This window comes from Taudactylus pleione, unplaced genomic scaffold (genome assembly GCF_031769625.1).
Source record: "Taudactylus pleione unplaced genomic scaffold, aTauple2 ptg000454l, whole genome shotgun sequence".
Taxonomy (NCBI): domain Eukaryota; kingdom Metazoa; phylum Chordata; class Amphibia; order Anura; family Myobatrachidae; genus Taudactylus; species Taudactylus pleione.
The window spans coordinates 16522090-16546365 of NW_028284856.1; the positions used below are offsets into that span (position 1 = coordinate 16522090).

At 43.8% G+C, this 24276-nt stretch overlaps 1 protein-coding gene across 5 annotated transcripts in view; it reads right to left on the bottom strand.

Moving 5' to 3' along the window:
- Positions 1–217: 217 nt before the first annotated feature.
- The window catches only part of PSD3 (pleckstrin and Sec7 domain containing 3), a 576473-nt gene continuing 552414 nt past the window's right edge, over positions 218–24276 (bottom strand). For all 5 annotated transcript variants that reach the window (XM_088448410.1, XM_088448411.1, XM_088448414.1 and 2 more), the window contains 2 exons: positions 22973–23116; positions 218–433 (listed from right to left, as the gene is read on the bottom strand). In XM_088448410.1, the coding sequence (XP_088304536.1) occupies positions 218–433; positions 22973–23116 (360 nt within the window). The remainder of the gene's footprint in view (positions 434–22972; positions 23117–24276) is intronic.

The following is a 24276-nucleotide window of genomic DNA, read 5'->3' on the forward strand; positions in this document are numbered from 1 at the left end:
GCCAAAATACCACACTCTGCAGATTGGGAACAAAGACATCTACGACATAGTGAGCAGTCAACAGCAAAAAGGAATGTGCAAGATAAAATGCTGTCAAGCTCCAGTCAGTCACAGACTCATTTTGTTGTTGAAATGAACCACAGATAGTAACAATTGTGACGGGCGATACATTGCTGCTCTTGCTGACTGACTCCAGCTTATTCTTATCCCATGCCTTTTAAGTGACCTTCTGCTTGATGCTGGGTGTCTCTGGTCGGTAATCCTTCCGCTCCGAAATGTTGCGCTTAACCTTGGCACTGGCTGGTGAGGAATCTTGAGTGAGAGAGGGGCTGGAATGAGATTTCTTCAGACCAGCGTTGTCATTTTCACCAGTGACCAGCAGCTCTTTGCCACCCTCTTTGAGGAGTTTCACATAAACTTCGTACCGGGTTTTCTATAAAAGATAACAAAGGAAAAAATTTAAGGCAAATTACTAATGCAAGCAGGTTGGAACAAAATTGGCATGTCAAAATACTTAAGTTTTTAGTTGATTGATGTGAGGTTATAATAGGAAAATGCTGTATCAGAGCCGGCACTAACCAGTTTGATGCCCTAGGGAAGATTTTGGGTGGTGCCCCCTAGCACCGTTGCTAGCTCCGCCTCTGATCCAGCTCCCCTCTCCCAGCACAGCACCCATCAACCAGCAGTACAGATAACAGCAGCAGCCAGAAACATCCATCACCCCTCCCCATTGCAATACTCATCTACGGAGCTGTAGCTACACATTTTGGTGCCTTGTGCCAGTAAGGAGCATTGGCACGCCCAAACGACGAACTACGAACGATTTGAACGATTTTACCACGTCCAAAACTGATTGCAAACACATCAGATGTCAGATATCGTTATCTGACTATCATGAACGCGCATCGTTCAAGCCTCACATGTCAGATTTTCCTTCATATACACCATAACACTCAGAAATAAGGCAATGTTTTTAGCCACAGTTTTTTTTTCTTTACCAAATCTGAGCTAAAAATAAACCAGGGTAATAAATAATCAGTACATTAATATTTATGCCTTGAAAAAGATAAATTACATTTAAAAAAGAATATTGTCTCCCTGCAACCTAGATGATATTATTTAATGTGAATTACAGTGATGTACTTAATCTACTACAGTGTGTTTAATGCTTAAATATGTTGATCAGAAAAAGGAAAGAGGAATCTATAAATGCGGAAAAGTCTGTGTTCCTGCAAAAACAGTGAACGAGTAAAGTTTGTTTTGTGCAAAAGGATCTTTATTACTAACTGTAATTTTGAAGTTGCGGCCCAGTGACTGCCTCTCTTTTACTTATGGGAACAGAGTCTCAGTAGAACAATCATATTTAAATGCACTTAGTTTCATGGGGTTTAAGAACAGTAATCACAGCTAGAGATACCTGGAAAGGCTTTATAGCTGTAGTTGGTGCACTTCACTGCTCTGCCAATGAAAGCCTGAGCGGGTATTCAATCATAATTTATAATACAAAGGTGCTCTGCAGCAGCTAATCTATGTCTATTCATTTGTGCAGGACTCAACGCTCTGTCCATAAAATACATGAGCGGAGTGATCAGCAGGAAGCAGTGAGGGGGTGGGTTTCACATTTGCTAAATCATTTTATATAACATTTTCATTGTTAGGTGTTTTGGATGGTAATACTCAGAAAGCAATGGCATGTATATGCAGAATAAAGCAGAAAGGTCAGAGCAATTTAAGTTTTCATACACAACTCAATGGTCCAACATTTATAAAAAAATAAGTGATAGATAGATAGCTAGATAGATAGATACTGTAGATAACGTAATGGTACAGTCAGTATTTGGCTATTGAATGAGTAAGATGATAGATTAGTGCATCTTTGCTATAATGCATACTTGCCTACACTCCCGGAAGTCATGGGAGGCTCCCGATTTTTTGGGTAGCCCCACCCACCCCCGGAAGTGTAGGCAGATCTCCCGCATCTTGCCCACTTCCTAGTGAAGCGGGCAGGATGGGGAGATTTAATGGGGAATTTGCGTGTCCGTAGAGAGGGGGCGGAGCGAAATGACGCAAATTGCGTCATTTAGCTCGGCCGCCTCCTCACGGACACGCGAATTGCAGGCTTTCCCATGGAAGGGGCGGGGCCTAATTACGTCCCCACCCCTCGAACTGGCCCGGATCATCTCCTCTCCCAGAAAAGAATTTAACAATGTTGGTAAGTATGCTATAATGTACTGTACTCGAGAGACAGAAAAAGCATCTATTACAAATACAGTATGGGGGCTTATGTAATAGCTTGCGACTGCCATCTGCTGCGGGAACTCCTGCGAGGCTTCCCGTATTTTTAAAGCTGCAATCATTTTAAAGGCAAAACCAAGCTGGAAGACTCGCAGGAGATCACAGGGGCCTGGGGCTGAATATTCTGACGGGCCATATGTGAGAAGCCAATATGTATAAAAAGGCAGCCTGTGAATCAGGGGATGAATACAATTGACAAATTCAATTTATACTTGGTTCGTATTTAAAAAAAGGGTTATTTATTTACCAAAATGCAAAGTAAAATAACATATAATCTATCTCATTAAAATACACAAATATAAAATGCATACAGTGTAGCACATTCAAATAGTAATCCTCTAGCTGCAGCGTAATGACCTGCACACCTGATTTCCAACAGACAGCAGTCTGAGTATTTTGTTATGTCCGGTATTAATACTTGGAAAGTTCAATTTATATTTGCCACCAAGGTGTGAGAAGTGGTGGGAGTGTGGCCAGTATTGCGTGGAAGTGGCCAGTGTTGTGTGGGTGTGGCTAGTCCACATTATATGCCACACTGTGCCCCCTGTTCGCAATATATGTCACACCATGCCACCAGTTCACATCATATGCCACATTATGTCCCTACTTCACAATTTATGGCACACTGTGTCCCCTGTTCACATTATATACCACACCATCCCCCTAGTCTGAGAGATAGGGAGAGAGAGAGAGAGAGAGAGAGAGAGAGAGAGAGAGAGAGAGAGAGAGAGAGAGAGAGAGAGAGAGAGAGAGAGACTGTACTGTGCCTTGGCCAAAAGCAGATAAAATATATAACTTACAATTATTAGAGAGTCCAATGACATCTATTACTTGCTACTGGATCCCTCCATCTCCCAGCACTCACAGATAATTGTAGAGGCTGGACAGCAGGGGTCGCCACTAAGTGTAAGCTGATTTTGGATATGACACAACACAGTTGTATCCACAGATCAGTTCTGCTATAGGATATAGGAAAGGGATGTCCACTGAAAGACTAGGGTGGGAATAGAGGGTGTAAAGAAATACCTTACAAAAAGGTAGAAATTCCTTTTAAATAAGATTTTTTAATGCTACTGTACTTCCTGAAAATTAGTTTAAAAAAAAAGCACTTGTATCCTTTACCAAATAAGACAATTAAATGAAAATAACATTGCTATTAATCTGTACTAAATACATTACCACACAAACCTGATAGACTTGCTCTTTTGAGAGTGTAAGGTGGTAACTCAATGATTGATGATTTGCTATTAAAGAATCAAGACTGTATAATTTACTAAACAAGAGACTAACTGGCAAATCAAATATACTTATCGCATTTTCTTAAATAAAGCAGCTCATTGATTGCAGTCTACAATATTTTTTTTAATAGTAACGTTACGTAGCCAGACATATGCGAGAATAGTCAGAACAATCATCACTTTAATCAAGATATTTTTTTATTTATTCCACAATTGTGAAACAGCTCCTGAAAGTAGGCAGACTCTACAAGGTCCAATCTTTTGTGCAACTATTAATGGTAGAATTGCCAGCCATCATTTCGTGCTCATTTCTCAAACGGAGCACCGTGTACACATTTCCAATGTTCTGCAAAATAGTCATTCGTTCTCTGACTTGCTATATAAAACATTTGCAGCTTTGCAAAGTGAACAAGGTAATATGATGATCGGTTTTCTGAGATGCTTTGAAGGGAGCATTTCAAAACCATATCACACATGCAGAAGAATCCCACTAGAGGGTAATAATATGGCACTATATTGCATATTCATCTTGGATAAAAGTTAGTCTTGGGCAGAATAGAAAATGAATTATATTGTATTATGTATCATCACTCAAATTTACAATATTACCAGAATAGCTGCTTAGCATATTGATGTATAATGTATTTAAACAGAGCTGTAACTAGACTTTTGGTGCCCTGTGCCAGAGAGAGCTTTGGCGCCACACCCCTCTCCCACCCCCACAATTCTTTTAAATAGGGACATAAGATAGTGCACCTGAAAAAGGACTCATGTTGAAGGGCCAGGGAAGAGATAGGAGAGGCCAGGAGATGCTGGGGATAAAAGAAGAGGAAGCTACAAGTGAGAATGATAAACAGGAAAATTGACAGGCCCAAACAGCGCCCCTTGTCCTGCGGTGCCCTGTGCCATGGCACTGGTCGCACTACCCTAGTTACGGCCCTGTATTTACATATTTCCAGATCAAATAAAAATATAAAATGCAGACTTTTTTTTACACCACTTAAAGACCTAAGGTAATTACACTGACAGCTATCTAATTTGTGTGTGTTTAATCAACCACAACACCTTTGGGCATTCACAATTATGAATGCATACTCAGTGTTTATCAGTTGACTGTCGTTTAAAGATATATGTGATAACTGAAACCCAAATCAGTACTTTTGAAATGCGAGATTTAAGCTGGGTACACACTATGTGATTCTTGCCGACATTCTGACATAGGCCCGTATTTAATAAGAGGCTAAAAGACAGGATCTGTGAAAAGTTTTCGCCGATGTGTGATTTTCGCCTGTTTCCGAAGTATCGCCCTATTCAAATCCAGGACATTTTTGCCTAGGCGAAAACTCCATAGGCAAAAACAGGCGAAAAATTTCCCCACCAAAATGTGGGATTAAAGAAGTACAAAATCCATATTTTTTGGTACAAATGTTGGGACTTGGTTCAGAACCCTTTGCACACCCCTGCTAATGATTAATTAGGCTTCTGTTTGTCCACATATTTACATTACATTAACCATAAATAATTTTGTGCTGGACAACCAACCTGAGGCACCCCTGCAAGTGTCTCGAGGTACCCCAGGGTGCCGCAGCGCACAGTTTGGGAACCACTGGCCTAGGCAATTTCCAGCATCCTGCTCCACCTCATAGGCATCGGCACCGCTGATTCCATGCATGCACAGATCTCATTAATCGTGTCAATCAGACCTGCTCAAGCTAAATTGAAAGCATGAAGCAGTTCTATTCATTTGAGGATTTGAAGTTTGTTTTTGAGTGGGATTTGGTGTTCCATTTGTACAAAGGCATGCAAAACAAAATCGAACCAAATCAAATTCGATTTAGAGAAGGTTTCTAAAAACGAATTTTCGGAAATGTGGGATTTGATGAGGGATTTCTACATTCGATTTGATTTGAGGTGAGCTATATCGAATATCAAATCGAATGTAAAATCGAACTTTGATAAATATACCCCATGATGAGAGGATAAATACAGAGCCTTCAACATGTCGTTTCTCAAAAAATTTAATGTATAACTTTTATCTGCTGCCCAAGGTGGTCAGTGAACAGAAATCAAATCAGAAGGCATTATAAAATATCAAAAGACCAAATGAGCCTCAAGAGCTTTAAATCCTGAGGTTGGGTCTTATAATCTACATCAGTAAAGAGTAGTAACGAAGTGGTTAAGTTTTGGGAGTTGAAGTTTGTGTTATTCTGGGAAGCCAATGAGATCTGGGGAGTGATTCCTTGTTGAGAGGCTGTTTAATGATTGAGCTGGCTGATTTGAACCTATTTTTACATTCGGCTTGACCTCTGCTCGTGCTTTGGGTGGCATAAGTCTCACGTCTCCTGTTTTTTTAATTTATATTTTTAGCTATTATGGTTTATATGGCAATTAAAGACATCAACCATTATAGTGTTTAAGACCCAATTACCTTAAATATGTTTTAATATGTGCTACAATATACAGTACTAACAGTTCTGCTATGATGATGATGATGAGGATACAATCACTAAATTGTGAAAAAGTCTTGATATGCTGCAAGGTAAAACATAATGCACAACACTTAAAAGTAAAAGTTTTTAAAGGGATAATAAAGCAACATGTGCAATAAGTCTGAAAATAAATATACTAAAGTTACTGTGATGTTATAATAAAACAGGAGAGGTGATTTTATGGGGAACATAACAAATAATGTTCATGAAAGGGGAAAAGTGCTATAAATGAGGTTCAAACATTTTTGTGAAGTGATTGCCCTCTTCAATCCATAGAAGTAAAGCAAGGCTCCCATTAATCTTACTGAAGGCCAATTATGGATGACAGGGTAAGTCACCTTAGTGTTCACACTAAAGAACTAAAGAAGAGATGAAATTCTTAGTATAGGAAGTGTACTAACAAGAATCAATGTTATCCCAGTTTTGTCATTATGTTAAGGGCAAAGTAAAGTGCCCATCCACTAGGCGATTATATTGAGCGATTGATCGATAATGATATCGTTATCGTTCATAAATTGTTTGCAAATCGTTCGCAAATTGTTCATTAAAATGTCTAAAATGACCAGAGATGCGCGCTCCCGCTGGTCGTTTAGACATCTATCATCGGACAAACATGCTGGACAACCTGACGATAATGTCAGATTCAGCATGTTAGCAGATGATTGATGTGCCTACACTGAACGACTGCTCGTACAGTGAAGGCACATCACAGACTGTCAAATGCCTGCACGATTACAATGTCATAATCGTGCAGTCATTTTCATGTCTTTAAGTGGATGGGCGCCTTTACATTTTGAAATCAACTTTGTCATACACTTTAGGGGAAGTTTTAGTAGTCATGTCATTTTGCATTACAGGTATAAAAAGTGGGATTCACATATAGAAACCGTTGTAATTCCTACACCGTTCACCTGATTTGGATGTAATTACCCTCAAATTAAATCTGAAAGTCTGCAGTTAAAGCACATCTTGTTTGTTTCATTTCAAAGCCATTGTGGTGGTGAATAGAGGCCAACATATGAAAATTCTGTCAATTTCCCAATATTTATGCACCTGACTGTATATTCCCACTAATTCTAATGATCCTCATACTGAAGAGTCTGAATGTCAGGGGGATTAGCATTAAAAGCATGTCCTGACTATAGTTTTTAGCACCATGAAAAACAGGCAAACTGGTGTGGTTCCCATTACCCCATACCCACTTTCACTTGTGCCTGTGGTCCGTATACAAATGGGTCCTCATACACCCAGCCTTAATATGCTGGGTGGCGCCAGACGCCTGGCGTGAGTGAGCTACACTGAGTGGTGCTGTGTCTTTTTCATATTGTTACCGCTCTTAGTGTGTCTTAGTTGCAACACTGATTAATTTGATATGCAACTTTTGTATATCTGTGTGCGACTGAGTATGAACCTGTATATCAAGCACAATGGAACTTGGCATGAAAACAAGCCAGGGTCGCTGCATCATAGCACTTCCTATACAGATTCAGACTCAGTTGCAAAACATACGCTCGGTACAAACCGAGGGCCTGATTCACTACGGATCGCTCTTCTGCTTATGTGCATGCAACTGCGTTGCTAATATCAGCGGTGCTATTTAAATGTTTGCATTCGCATTGCGATTGCAGCCTGACATAAGGATGTCCACTTCCCCTTACTCACATCCGTATACTGTACTTTAACAACATAGAGAAACAATCAGTAACATCGAGTAAAATCGGACAGTTAGGGAAGCCCAGACCTTACTCAGGAATTGCTTACTTCAGCGCACACTATGAGACCTCAGGCGGAGTCTGGTATCGCAGTGGCTAATTTATGCACGCCCATGCAACTGCGTTGAAACGCACTGGCAAGCCTGAGTTCGCCGACCACCCCCCTGTCACCACCCACAAATGGCACTTCCTGTCAATCACTCTGCCATGGGTCTGCGTATCCTCTGCGATTGCTATCCCAAGTACAGAGGCTAGTTTGTGAATGCGCAGTACGCATGTGCGTTCCTTGCTGAATCAGGCCCGGAGTTGCACAGGACCTGTAGTGCCAAAAAGGGCTGTTTGGCATTACTGCGGCAATAGTGTATAAGGACACATCTGTAGTGGCTTCTGCTCTACTGACTCATGTTCATTGGAGTCGAACATAAGGGGCCAGTAGTCTGCACACCATTAATCACTCCCAGCCATAGGTGAAACAGTTGGTTACACACTGCATGTTAAAAGCAATGGTAATGACAGTTCTTAGTGCCAGTGAGTAACCAGCCTTAGACATATATTAAACTTGGCAATACCAGGACTACCTAAAGATAGCCAATCAATGAGAAGTAGTCATACTTCACTTAACTGTTTTCAATCTGGCTTGTTATATACACTATGTAACACGTTTTATTTTTTTGTTTGTCCTTGTGTTTGAAGTGTTATTTCCTAATTGCCTATGCCCAATGAGTATAGAAAATGCCAATTATTCTCCACAAACCATGCTTTTGTGACCTGTGTGAAAAATTTTGAAATGTTCTTATTTTCCAGGACATTTCTGATACTTCAATGTGGTTGCAATGTGGGGGCTGCAGAGCAGTCCAACTCTGCCAGAGGGGAGCCCAATAACACTGACTGTACCTCCAATTGCTGCTTCATATTGTAGGGAGTCTGTAGGAATTGTAAGCTCACCAGGATTCAGCTGGGTGTATATCACAGCCACCGCCAGGACAGAGCATTCAGCTTCATCCTTGCGGAATCTGCCCACCCCCCAGACTCCCGTGACAATAATGAATCACTTATAAAACCCTATGGAATAAAAATTGATTGTTAGAATTGTACTCAATATGCAGAATAAGATTAACTGTACTAGGAATTTGGTCAATACTACAGTAAATGTGGGGACATTTTCAATTTTGAAAACCTGGGAAATGTTTATCATAAATGTTAGGGAAGATGGAACATGTATTGTTTATTAAGGAAAAAAAGGCAGACTCCGGCTCGTATAAACCATGGAGTTTCCTCTCCTACTGTAACTTGTCAATTCAGTCAATTTTAGTAACATGTTAGAGGCAGGGTGGCGTGAGTATGAGTTCAATAACAGGGAACATATGAGTAATCCTTCCTTATATTGGCAAGCCGCTAAGTTGCTTCTTAGGGGGGTAATCATAGCTTTTGTGTCTAAACATAAAAAGGAAAGCTCTAAGCTCTATTTGCAGGCCTGATCGGAATTGACTACTTCCTTCAGGGATTTTAAATTACACCCTACTCCTTCTATTAGAGAGACATATTTGACAGAAAAATCTCACTTTCTGGTGTTCTAGACCAGTTAGCTGCCCGTCAAACCTTTCATACTGCCAGTACTATAAGCATGGCAACAAATCAGGACAGTTATTATCAAATTTATTACATAACCATAATACTCCTGCCTTTATTATTACCCTCCAGTCTCCTAACGGTTCCAGGATTGAAAAGGGCTAGACATTGTTAACTTGCTTGGTGATTTCTATAGAGATTTACATTCTGCATCAACAACAGATTTGGCTCAGAAGCAGGCGTTTTGGGAACGAATTATCTCACCGTCCCTTACTTCAGAGCAGGCTGAGTCACTAATTGCCTCTATCACTTCTGAGGAGGTTTCCAAGGGTATAAAAACATTGAAATCTCTGAAGGCCCCTGGACCGGATGGATTTTCCGGAGAGTTTTTCAAAATACTGCATACCCCTAGTATCATTTTATAATTCCCCAATTTAATTTGGCAACTATTTAAGTATTACCCAAACCGGGTCGTGACACGTTACTCCCGGCATTTTATAGGTCTATTTCGCTTCTAGATGTAGGCTAAAAATAATACTGCCCTCAATCATTGAACCCAACCAGACAGGTTTTATCTGGGGTCGACACTCCACTATAAATATACGAAAGGTACTTTCAGTGCTGCAGTCATCTGCCTTGGCTTCTGGGCCACCTTCTCAAGCTATCATTTCCCTAGATACCAAGAAGGCATTCGACCTCGTAGCGAGGGATCACCTTTATTACACCCTGTGTTAATTTGGCTTCCCGGCACAATTGATATCTTTATGGTCAACCCTTTATACCTCTGCTTCCACCCAGGTGTCTAGCAATGGCTGTCTGTCTACCAAGTTTTGTTCAAAGAGACACCCAACAAGGGTATCCTCTGTCCCCCTTTATCTTCGCTGTGGCCCTGGAATCAGTTGCGATTGCCCTTGACGCCTCAACAGATTTTAAAGGAATCTGCGTTGGACCAGCTAAACTCAAACTATCCCTATTCACAGACGACATGCTCTTATTTGTATCTGACCCCATCTCGTCCATCCCGGCCATAATATCATTGTTGTCTGAATTCGGTTCCTTCACAGAATATAAAATCAATCTACACAGATCAGAGTTGATATCTATCGCAAACACTTCCACTACAGATTTACAAAACTGTTTTTAGCCACTTCCGTGTTAATGCTAATCACTTTAAATACCTAGGTATCAACATTCCCGTTGTCTTAGCATCATTATATCGTCTAAATTTTACCCCAATTCTTTCTCAGTTGGCCAAATTGCTAGATGCCTGGAGGTTATTGCCTCTCTCTCTCTTCTGGGCAGAGTGGCTTTAATTAAAAGTGTGGCAGTCCCTAAATTATCTTACCCTATACAAGTGCTCCTCATCAGCTTATCTTTATCAGATATAAAACTTAGCACTAAACTGTTCACTGAATTTTTGTGGAAAGGCGGCCACCCTCGTATCTAAATTACAGCTTCCTACTGTAGGTCTAAAGGTGGATTGGGGTTGCCAAATATACTTACGTTTATGAGAGCAATTTACTTTCATTATATTAGTGACTGGTTACTCGGTAAAGAAACTTATACCCATGTACCCACCAAAAAGGCTATGTTTTCTCCATTTTCACCATCTGCACTACTCCACTCCCCTAAAAAGCTTATCCCCTCTCATATATTATTTAATAATATTCTGTTTCATGATACCTACATGGCTTGGAAGGCTATATGCATGAAAACCTCCAGGCCTTATACCTATACCAAATAAATTCCACTTACGGGCAATCCGCTCTTCACCCTGGGACTGGATAATCCCACATTTCTTCACTGGAGAAACAAGGGTATTGCTAGAATTAAAGATGTATTTGACCCTGGTGGATTAATTTTTCCTTTTAGTGCTCTTCATGATAAGGTCCATATCCCAAATGGGCAATTTTACATGTACCTTCAAGTTTGCCATTTTGTTCATTCTATCATGTCACAATTCCCAAACCCAAATGCTCCTGACCCGATTCAGAAGTTGTCACTTATTTTACTCTATCCATATAAAACCAAGTTTCTAAGTTTAGACCTTGTAAGCAGATCACAGACTCGGGTCTGGAAGCACACTGTTAGCGTGGGGAGTAAAGATATACAGTCTATTTCTTCAGAGGACACTTTACTTCACCACTATGATTAGACTCTGAAATTCCTGCAATGCTCATGGCTACAGGAAGTTCATATAAGACCATTACCAAGTCTATATATCCTAGACTCATAGACGCTTTATGGTTTTAGAAGAGTCAGGTATGTGTCTTAAGTGTAAATGCCCGCATGTAACTATCTTCCATAACTTTTGGTTATGTATGAAAATTTGCAAATTCTGGGGAAAAGTTGTACAGTTTATTAATAATATTTTTCAACTTCATGTTAGGAGTGATCCCCAGGTGCTCTTGTGTACCAATTTTACTGAATAGGACTTGGGCCCAGATAAGAAGGCTATTGTTCTCCTCTTGACTATTATAGTAACTATAGATAAGAAGGTGATATTATGTAACTGGATGTCCTCTACTCCCCCCTTTTTGGGTTCGGTTAAATCACTAATGCTTACTACTCTTTATTATGATAGACAGGCTGTCTTCCAGACTCTCGAGTCTGGAGTGCACCGTTTTTATAAAAAATAGGGTGCTTACAATGAGTTTCTCGATTCCTCCACACAGTCGAAAACACTGAGGGTCTTTGAAAACACTTCTTGGTATTTATATAGAAATTTATCGTAAAATCATATATTCTTCAATTCACACAAAATGTTTTAGTCTATAATTTATCTTATGAACTACTTGTATAGTGCTTGACCTATCATCTACAAGAAGTTTTATGCCCAGAAAGGCAATTTTTGTCAATTAGGCTATTACACTCAAGAATGTTGTCTACTATATTTTCGGGATGCGGCCGTCGGAATCCCGGCAAGGGATTTAACATAGGCGTCGAAATGCCGACGTCTATGTTAATCCCAACGCCGGAACACCGAGGACGCCAGCTCGAACGAAGTTAAGTCTGCATAGGGGAAGGTTAGAATTAGGGAGTCTAGTAGGGTTAGGTTTGGGGGGGGGGGAGATTAGGGTTAGGCACCCGTATGGGGGAGGGTTAGGCACTCCCAGGGAGAGATTATGGTTAGGCACCCCCCTGGGAGGGTTAGGTTTAGGGAGCGGTAAGAATGGCTTAGGCACTCCTGGGGGGAAGTTAGGGTTAGGCACTAGGGGGGGGAGGTTAGGGCTAGGGGGGGACGGGGGAGGGTTAGAGTACTTACCTGCCCCAGTCGGGATCTTCATCCTGTAGGGCATCTGCTGTCGGGATTTGAACCGCTGGTATTTCAATCCCATTCCATATTTTGTTATTTTCCTTCCCCCTTCTTTGTCATTCCCCCTTTTTTCTTTTTGTACCCATTTTTGTTAGTTTAGTTAATTGCAATATTATGTTGTCTATGATGTTCCTTCTTGTTTTATGTGGTAAATTTTTTTGGATAATGGGTCTTACATACACTATTCATTATAGGTATTGTACTGTACAATTTGTAAAGTACATTTATTGTTATTTACATGTCAGATGTACAGTAATCTTTTGTATTGGAGCTGATTACTTTTGTTGATTGTAATTGTCATTTTTCACTGTTTTATTTAAAATAAAACAGAATTGAAAAAAAAAAGGAAAAAAGGCAATAGGTAAAAAAATACAGGTATTCCTGTTTTGGGATATGACCCAGCAGGGGGGTCTCTTTGAGGTACCCCCTGTGCTGACTTCTGCACACGTCTATGTCTGCAAGCCAGGCAGGTAACTGTATTATATAAATGGCCACAAGGAATTAATGTTTACATGTGTTTTTTATTTTTTTAAACAGTAAGATAGGGTTTAACCGTATGGAAAAATAAATACACTAAAACAATCTGATCTGTCAAGATTGGCAATTATATTACTTTTAACACAAACTATATATTTCCATTTATTTAGACTGAAAGCCCCAATGCAGGGGCGTATCTACCCATTGGCCAGGATGGCACTCGCCAGGGGCGCTGACCAAAGGGGGGGCGCCGCCCGGCAGTGCCACCAGTAGCCAAGGGGTGGACAAGTCCCCCGGGCCCCACAAGTGTAGGGCAGACCGCAGTGAGAGCGGTCTGCCCTACACAGTTTACAAACAGACAGCCGCCAGCGGCGGCTGTGTGTTTGTAATAGCAGCCAGCTAATTAGAGTCTACCTGACTCTCATTAGCTGCTGCACCGTCCGCGTGCCGTGTGCCGGCTCCCCCCGCAGCATGTGATGGGAGAGACGTCATACGTCATGACGTCTCTCCCATGCAGGAGAAGAGCGGGCTGGGACTCGGACAGCGGCGGTCGCGTCAGGAGCGGGGACCAGGTAAGTTGAATTTTTTTTTTGTTCTTTGTGTGTGTTGTATGTGTGTGTAAGCCTGGCAGGGGGGGGGCACTGAAATAGGGGGTGTCCGCTACTGGGGGCACTTTATGGGGGGTGCCCGCCACTGTATTGGGGTGGCCACTACTGGGGCAATTTATGGGGGTGGGCACTACTGGGAGCACTGTATAGGGGTGGCCACTACTGGGGGCAATTTAGGCGGGGGTGGCCACTACTGCAGTCACTGTATAGTGGGGTCTACAACTGGGGGCACTGTATAGGGGACTACTACTGGAGGCACTGTATAGGGGGGCTACTACTGGGGGAAATGTATAGGGGGGACTACTACTGAGGGCACTGTATAGAGGGGACTACTACTGGGTACTATTACTGGGGGCACTGTATAGGGGGGACTACTACTGGGTACTATTACTGGGGGCACTGTATAGGGGGGACTACTACTGGGGGCAATGCAGCATAGGGGGGATTACTACTGGGGGCACTGTTAGGGGGGCTACTACTGGGGGCACTGTATAGGGAGGACTACTACTGGGGGCAATGCAGCATGGGGGGCATTACTACTGGGAGCACTGCATAAGGCGGGTAGGGGGGCGCCAGTACATTACATTGCCAGGGGCGCTTGGATCCCTAGATACACCCCTGCCCCAATGGCATCATTTGGTTCACTATTTAGATAGATCTATACAGTGTCTGACTGGGGCATGAAGGGCACACTGGGGAATGCAATGGCAGGGGCACGGTAAAGGGGCATGACAGTCATCAATTGGAGGGGTGTGGTCATACCACATTATTATAATTTCAATAATCTATTACCCTTTTATATCAATATTGGATACCCTTTTATTAGATTAGCAATAATCCATGCCTCCTTTAATTATAATATCAATAATTGGTGACCCCTTTAGGTTAGAAAAAATACACATAGTTTATACATATGTATACTATGTGTGTATATATATTATACTATACATAGTGTTCATAAACATAGTAAAAATACCTATTCATAGTGTACATATACATAGTATGCATACATATACAGTACAGGCAGCTGTGCAGAGGAAGAAAAGCACTGCAAGAGTCGGACTCCGTGGAGAGGAGGGGGCGGAGCCTGGCTCCTCTGAGTCACATGGTCTCTCTATGTCTGGGAGCTTCCTGCCTCCTCCACCTCCCCCTGCAGCAGCCTGGGCATTTCCAGCATCCTGTTTCACCACCCCCTGCAGCAGCTGCTCCAGACTACCCCCACCCACAACGCTGATGGCGCGTGACATCACCGGCATCGGCACCGCTGATTCCGGAAAATATAATCAGTGGTGCTGGACTGGTGCAGACAGTGCTGCAGAGAGACTGCTGCCCACTGCACACACTCACCTGCCTCCCGCCGCCACACAGTGACAATCTAGCAGCCGGTGACCAGAGCTACGCCACGCTCTCCAGCAATAGAGGGCGTGGCTAGGAAGCATCGGGACCCACCGGGGAATCCCAAAATTCTTTACATTTAAATGATTGCAACCAAAGACCTCTCTATCAGTACAGTATGTAACACTGCTTGAAAAAATATACTGAATAATGTAACACTGAATAAACCGAAATGAACGAGACTTGCCTCATTTATGTTATGTTAAATGGATGTTAAGTAAAGCATTATTATATTGGAAAACCAATAGACCATAGGGTTCAATCATTAGAATTTGTACATATAAATTTCAGGTTAAGTCTAGACTATAGAGCGCTGATGGACCTGTGACGTCACACCCACGTGACCTGGCCTAAAAGGGGGAGGGGCGGGGATGCTAACGGGGGACCAAAAGTGTCCCCTCGCGGGCTCACTACACTCGCTACGCTTAGGGCACGGTGGCTCGCTGCACTCGCCACAAATATTTATTCCACCTCTATGCCCTAGAGGATGGTAACGCAGGAGCGATCCAGCCTCCTGCAGCGGTCACGTGGTGGATACATCACAGAGGTCCTTTAGCCACATAGGAAATAGCAGCAACCATCAATTTAAACCCCAAGAAAACATGCTTTACAGTATGCAATTCACACCAGAAATTCAAGTCACAAATACAGGAACACATTCTACAAAGACATTGCTTTGTTGCTAACAAATAAAATGCTTTATATTATGGCGCTTTTAAGCTTGCAGAGCAGATTGTAGCTTTATTGCAATATCAATAAGATTTGCTAAGTGGGACTGGTGATTTAAACCACAGTATATATGTCTTCTGCAGTAACCATCAGATTATCACAGCTGAAAGCATGGCGGGTAAGGCAACCGAGAGATCACGTTCTATGAAACCGCATTTTCTCTTCAAAGCTCTGCTATTATAAAATGCTTCAAAGAGTCCAGCCCCTAAATTAATTAAATCAATGTACCATAATTAATTGCAGATATCCTATATAGCAACTAAATATTGTTTAAACTAGATAGGCTGATATTTTGCAGGAGCACATTAATTTCCTCATCTACGCTTAGCTTCAGCTTTCAATGAACTGTAGTCTAAAGCCTTAACTGTCTTATTTGACTACACAGTATTTAGCAGTTTAGACTATAGATTATAAAGTATTGCTGTATCTATACTAATATAATATGAATGTTGTGTCTGTCTATTTGTTCCAAGTTGGTGCAAAAACGACTGAATTGATTTTCATGAACACTGCATTAGTGCTTTGGGCCTGCGATCACTTGAATAGGATAGGCTACATAGAAGTTGTGCACAGGGCACACAGTGACATTGGTGTGAGTGGTGGGTGAATAGGATAGGCTACATAGAAGTTGTGCACAGGGCACACAGTGACATTGGTGTGAGTGGTGGGTGAATAGGATAGGCTACAGAGAAGTTGTGCACAGGGCACACAGTGACATTGGTGTGAGTGGTGGGTGAATAGGATAGGCTACATAGCAGTCTGTGCACAGGGCACACAGTGACATTGGTGTGAGTGATGGGTGAAGGCACTGTTGCCACCAGTCTGTAAAGCGCTGATGGTCACATGGGCCACTCCTGTGACAGGACCCCTATGCAAAGCAATATAACTATAACACATCAAAAAATAAAAATGTTGGCAGAAGCGATTTCATTGTGGGCAAAGCCGTGGGCAACAGGTAGTTTTATATAAGACAGGTTGAAATAGAATTTATATATGTTTTAAAAATGCACAAGTACTACAATTATATATAAAGCCTAAGACAGACAGAATTAAGGTAGGAGTAAGTACCCCTTAAGCAATATTGCAGAGAAGTATGGAACCCTCCTGTGACTAAGTTGTACATAATGAAACCATTGTAGTCAAACTGGCGATTCTGTAAAATTAGTAATTAACATGTCTGGTTCTAGAAGCACTCAAGCATAAATACAAATTAGAAGAACAGTTAAAAAGTTTATGTTTTGGCAACCATAAAGGAATTTTCTATGCTCAAAAATAGACAGAAATTATTACTGTTGCTCCCCTAACAAGCTATGGAAAATTGTACAACAAACCTGTGATAACTCCATAAGTATTTTTTTTTTTTTAATTATAAAAACAGTAATAACTGGTGAATCACCCATGTTTTGGACAAATTAAGCAAACACGCCCATGGGCGGAACTACCAGCGGTGCAACCGGTGCACCACACCAGGGCCTGCAATGATAAAGCGGTCTGCAGGCGGGCAGCCTTGGCTAGTCTGCTGACAGCTGTGCCGCCCAGGCCGGCGACTCGTCTTTGTGCAGTGCCGTGTTTTGGAGCGGATGAGCCATGCAACTCTCTACCTTTACTCACCAGTGGTAACCCTAGCTGGGATTCTTCCAGACAACGCTGTCTGGGATTCCCACGGTGGGAGCCGGCACTCTCTGCTGCTCCAACTCACCAGAGGTGGCCACGAGACTCACGTCTCCTATTGCTCTGGGATCTGCCCCTTCTTTTGGCTCAGGCACCAGAGATAGGAGAACGGCGGGAAGAGAGTGTAGCCTGAACATATCATCTCACATGGGATAGAGGAAGTGTCGCATGTCACCAGGCTTGGGCGTGAAGAGAAAAATGGTGGGCAAGACACAGATGCTAAGGGGTCAATCCTATTAGGCGCGAATTGCGAAATGTGAGTTGCGATTTTCACTTCGAATTCGCATAGCAAATTAATTTTGCAATCCAATTAGCAACTTGCACTGATCAGTCAGACTGAATTCGCAACTTTCCACTCGCACCTCCCTGAGGGTGAGAGATGGAAAGGAAAATCTTTATTTTAAGGTTAAAATGTGGGGACACTGGGCCTGATTCAGAGCCGCTCGCAAAAAGCGAGCGCTCGCTTTGAATCAGGGCGGCCGCTTTGTTTGAATAAACCCGGCCTCCTGGCCGCTCGCTAAGCTGTGGGTGACCACCCACAGCTTTAGCGAGCGGCCAGGTGATGGTCACGACCATCACGACCATCGGGCTTGCGATGAGACCCTTGTGGTAGGGTCTCGTCTGCGGCAAGCCCCAGTGAGCTTCCGGCTCTAATAGAGCTGGAAGCTCACTAGACCGCCCACAAACGGCAGGCGTTCCTTCAGGAACTACAGTAACTTCAAAACCTACAGTAACTTCCTAATGGTCACAAACAGCCGTCTGTACAGTCCTGCTAACAAAATTATCCATTTTGGGGGGTCCAGGATGGTCTCCCCACATTTTTATGCATTTCTTGCAAATCTCATTTGGCAGTCAATTCGCACCCCTCTGCTGCGAGTAGTGCGAATAGGCATTTTTAACTGGATTCAGAATTCTCTTTGCTTCGCAGCAAAGTGTGCGAGTTTAAAGAAACAAACTCGCTACTTGCAATTCACACCTAATTGGATTGAGCCCTATGTGGGGAAAGGGGGTTCCCCCTTGATGTTTTTATTCAAAGGTTTTTTTTTTAAAGCTTCTATTTAATCTGACTCCTAAGATCACTGACACCCTAGTCATCTCTCCAGCACCCCATACTAAGTCCTTCAGCCATATTTCCAGTAACCCAATCTCTGACATCCCTAGCCACCTCTCCATCAACCCACTCTCTGACATCTTGAGCCATCTTTCCAGCACCCCATACTCACTTCTTCTGTCATCTTTTCAGCACCTGATTTTCTGCCACTCCCACCCATCTCTCCATTATTCCATTCTGACACCACAGCCATCTCTCCAGCACCCCATTTTGACATCCCCAGCCATCTCTCTAACACCCTATTCTCTGACACCCCCAGCCATCTCTCCAGCACCCCATTCTGACACCCCAGCCATCTCTTCAGCTCCGCCATTCTGACATCCCCAGCTATCTCTCTAACACCCTATTCTTTGACACCCCCAGCCATTTCTCCAGCACCCCATTCTCTGACACCCCCAGCCATCTCTCCAACACTGCATTCTGACAGCCCTAGCCATCTTTCCAGGATCCCATTCTGACACCCCCAGCCATCTCTCCAACGCCCCATTCTGACACCCCCTACCATCTCTCCAATACCCCATTCTCTGACACCCCCAGCCATCTCTCCATCACCTCATTCTCTGACACCCCTAGCTGTCTCTCCAACAGCCCATTCTGACACATCCAACCATCTCTCTGGCACCCCAATCTGACAAACCCAGCTGCCTCTCCATCAGCCCATTGTCTGACACCCCTAGCCGACTCTCCAACACCCCATTATCTGGCACCTCCAACCATCTCTCCGGAACCCAAATCTAACCCCACCAGCTGTCTCTTCATCACCATATTATCTGACACCCCCAGCCATCTCTCCAGCACCCCATTCTGACACCACCAGGCATTTCTCCATCACCCCATTCTGACACCCCCAGCCATCTCTCCATTCTCTGACACCCCAAGCTGTCTCGCAAACACCCCATTCTGACACGCCTAGCTATCTCTCCAGAATGCACCACAATCCACCAGACTTTTTTTCCCATAATCTAAATATATACTGGTATGTTAATAGGCTCCTGACAAAAAATTATCCCTTGTGTGTATGTGTGCCCATGTGATAGGGAATATAAATTGCAAGCTCCACTGGGACAGGTACTGATGTGATTGACTGAAATAGTCTATATAAAGTGATGCATAATATGCGTATGTGCACAAACTACTATATCTGCATCTGATTCTGAATCACATGTAATGTGGTCATGATTCTGGATGCCCCCAGTGTTCGGAAATCCTATGTAAACATCCAACCATATTCAGAGTCAGACACGTCTATGCGACTGCACCACCCCCAGTGATGATTTAAGATAAGGTATTAAATTTATGTTTCTACGTTAAAAATGTTTTTATTGATGTAGATTGTGATAAGTACAGTTCAGCATGTTCTACATTTTCTAAGAATCTGGTGACTTGTTCTATGAAATAGACAACTAAAATAACCTTGTCATGTCTATAGAAATGCTCTCTATCTCTGAGGGGCTGCATTATAACATGTACAGAATTCAGTGTGATGTCAGGGCACATTTACCTTAATTCAGTCTCTGAAGTTCTTTATTTAAAACACATTTACTTTACACTACACTATCGTGCTATCTGAAACAAATAAAACATATTTTTATAATAAATTATTTAACCCATGTCATTCCATGCTAGAAAAAAAAACCCACAAACAAGGTAACATTTCTGAATCAGTAAAAGCTGTAAAGATTATTTCTAAAGTGCTAGAAACCTTAGCAACAGCATAGTTACATGCTTATTTAGCCACTGTATCTCAGCATGAACAAAGGGGGCGAGAATGCTATTCCAACAGAAAAAAAAAAGTGTAGCTGCATGTTCTAACCAAAGTGAGATATCTCAAGTGTGTGACTCATACATTACTATCTATATGTTGATTAATTGTTTGTAAAGATGCTGCACAAATACACACACACACAGAGCTATCTACCCATCTATCAATATGACATATATTCACGCCAGGGCCGGCCCGCCCGTTATGCGACTACGCAGCTGCGTAGAGCGCCAGCCAGCAGAGGGCGGTCCACAGCGCCACAGTCCTTCCCACACCCTACCGCTGCCGCCGCCACACTCCTCCTCCTCTCCCCACCCCCCCTTCACCGCCGCCAGCGCCACACTCCCCCCACCCGTCGCCCGCGACAGCCGGAGCTAACTCCTGAGCTCTGGCTCCTCCCCCCACGGGCACTATGGGAGAGACGTCATGACGTCTCTCCCATAGTTCCGATGAGCGGCGGACGCTGGAGCTCGTACCTGACCTCCGGCTACCCTCACGGCCACTATGGGAGAGACGTTATGTGTGTGGGCGTGGCACACTAACGGGGCATTACTACTGGGGTCACACTAACAGGGGCATTACTACTGGGGGCATAGTAACAGGGGGCATTACTACTGGGGGCATACTAACAGGGGGCATTACTACTGGGGGCACACTAACGGGGCATTACTACTGGGGGCACACTAACGTGGGCATTACTACTGGGGTCACACTAACAGGGGGCATTACTACTGGGGTCACACTAACAGGGGGCATTACTACTGGGGGCACACTAACGGGGGTGTTACTACTGGGGCACACTAACAGCAGGCACACTAACGGGGCATTACTACTGGAGGTACACTAACAGGGGGCATTACTACTGGGGACAAACTAACATGGGGCATTACTACTGGGGGCACACTAACAGGGGCATTACTATTGGGGGCACACTAACAGGGGGCATTACTACTTGGAGCACACTAACAGGGACATTACTACTGGGGGCACACTAACGGGGGCATTACTACTGGGGGCACACTAACAGGGGGCATTACTACTGGGGGCATTACTACTGGAGGTACACTATCAGGAGCATTACTACTGGGAGCACACTAACGGGGCATTACTACTGGGGGCACATTAATAGGGGCATTACTACTGGGGGCACACTTAGGAGGGGGCATTACTACTGGGGGCACACTAAGAGGGGCATTACTACTGGGGGCATTATTACTGAGGGCACACTTATAGGGGACCACTACTGGGGGCACTATATAAAGGGCAATACTGGGGGTACTGCATAGGGGGGAACTACAACTTGCGCCACTATTTAAAGGGCACTGCATAAGGGGTACCAATATTGGGGGCACTGCATGGGGGGACTATACTGGGGACAATATATAACAGGCACTGCACAGGGGGGACCACTACTGGGGGCACTGCATAGGGGGGATCACTACTGGGGGCACTACCGGAGTCCAGCATAAGGGGAACCTCTCCTGGGGCACAAGAGGCACTGCATAGGGGGGACTACTACTGGGGGACTGCATAAGGGGGACCACTCCTGGGGCACAAGGGGTACCGAACAGGGGGGACAACTAATGGGGGGCACTGTAAAAGGGGCACTGCATACAGAGGATCACTGCTGGGGGCACTACTGGAATCCTGCATAAGGGGGACCTCTCCTGGGGAACAAGGGGCACTGCATAGGGAGGACCACTACAGGGAGCACTGCATAGGGAGAACTACTTCTGTGGGCACTATATAAGGGGCACTACTGGGGGACTGCATAAGGGGGACCACCCTGGGGCACAAGGGGTACTGCACAGAGGGAACAACTACTGGGGGCACTGTATAAGGGGCACTGCATAGGGGGGATCACTACTGGGGGCCTGCAGAAGGGCGACCACTACTGGGGGCAATGTATAAGGGGCACTACTTGGGGCCTGCAAAAAAGGGACCACTACTGGGAGACATTGCATACTAGGGGTACTGTATAAGGGGCACTACTGGGGGGACTGCATTAAGGTTTCATATGGAATGGAAAACATTGTTCCCAGAGTGATGAGAAAGGGGTGTGTGTCATGGTTATGGCCTTTTCCATTAGACCACGGCCCCTTAATTTGTTAGGGCAAGCGCGACAATATGCCTGGGGCGCCAAAAAATATACTCGCTCACCAAAAACTTTGGGCTGGGGCCGACCCTGATTCACGCATCACATATACTGTATATATATTAGACATGCTGAAAATACAGTGCCATGAAACACTGGAAAAAGTAGCATGGTTAAGCCATGCTGGGGGAATGTCTACCTTCCCATTCCTTTGTTGGAAAACACTCTTGCATCTCTATCAGTGACACATGCGGATCCTTTCACCGTTGCCCAGCAATGCATACTTCCCAACAGTCCAGACAGTCATACAAAAGTCCTGACAGTAAGGACAGCAGGACTGTCCCATCTAAAGAGTTGATTGAATGAGAAAATGAGACAGCCTTTCTCATTACATCTTCCAGTATGATTCCAGGTACTTCAACGTAGTCTGGGAGCTTAACACCAATTGGTATACAGATTAGGATGAAATTACCCTTCAGTGTTTATTATGTTTCAGAAGACATACCTCAAACTCCAGATAGTGATCTTTCATCTTGTATTCATCTATTTCCTTGACTTTTACCTTCTTGTCAGGTGGATAGGAGCGATGCTCTGCCAGCTCAGTGGAGATTTGTTTGAGTTTTGTTTCATGTGACTTCAGCTGTTCATCCTGAAATCAGACGATTGACAGTTTGCATAATGAATAACAGCAGTGACATTAAGGGGTCTATTTACTAAGCAGTGTTAGGAGACAAAGTGAAATGAGATAAGTTACAATCAGCTCCTAACTGCCATGTCACAGGCTGTGTTTGAAATATGACAGTTGGGAGCTGATTGGCTGGAACCTTATCTCCTTTCACTTTGTCTCCTAACACTGCTTAGTAAATAGACCCCTAAATGAGAAATTTCAGTAAATACACCAGAATTACTGCATGCACAATCTTCCTAGTAAGCAGCATTTATTTACTTGATGAACTGGCTATTGAGAAATAATGTATATTCGTGCCACGGACAGATATCCAAGTCATATGTAATACCGACATTTTCGCAGTTGAGCTTCTATCGGTAAACTGTGCATGCTACTAAGTCGCACTGCGTATTTGTCAAGGTACATTACCATAGTTGCTTGCAGCAACATTTTACTTGCAGTGTGATTGACAGTCAGGGAGCGTTTGTGGGAGGTAACGGGCAGTGGCGGTAGGCATGTCATGACTGTTTTTGGGGTGTGACAGCCTGCGACTGCGATCCCGTACGCTGTAAAAATGGCTCCAGCATCTTAGTTCCTGTATCCATTCTGAGTAACCATAGGGTTACTCCGAAATGTAATAAGTGAATGATCTGCGACCGCTGTTAACTCTTTGTATGCAGATGTTTGGATTTGCAATGCCGCAGGTGGGCGTCTCAATACAAAGGGGCGGATTGGGTCACCGGGAAAGCTCACGCTGGGCTGGTCCCATCCTACCCTCTGCTGGGCCGGTTGACATTGCCAGTGCCAGCAGCTGCACTTCCAGGATTTGCGTTCCACTGTGGAGCGCAAACTGGAAGTTGTCATCGGGGCTAGGCGGATTTTACTGCTGCGGAGGCTCCTAGCATAACAGCAGGAGCATCAGGGAGGAGAAAAGTACCAGCCGAGCGTATGAGTGACAGAGGCACGACAATTCAGCAGCTTAGCCGGGGGGAGGGGCATTGGGCGTGGGCAGATGCTTACCCTAGCTGGGCAGTGGTGGGCACCCTGGCAACAATGATAATGCACCAGGATGTGTATGTAGTTTTACAACAGCTGGGGGGCCGCTTATTGCCCATCCCTACTTTATAGTAAAACTGTGGCAG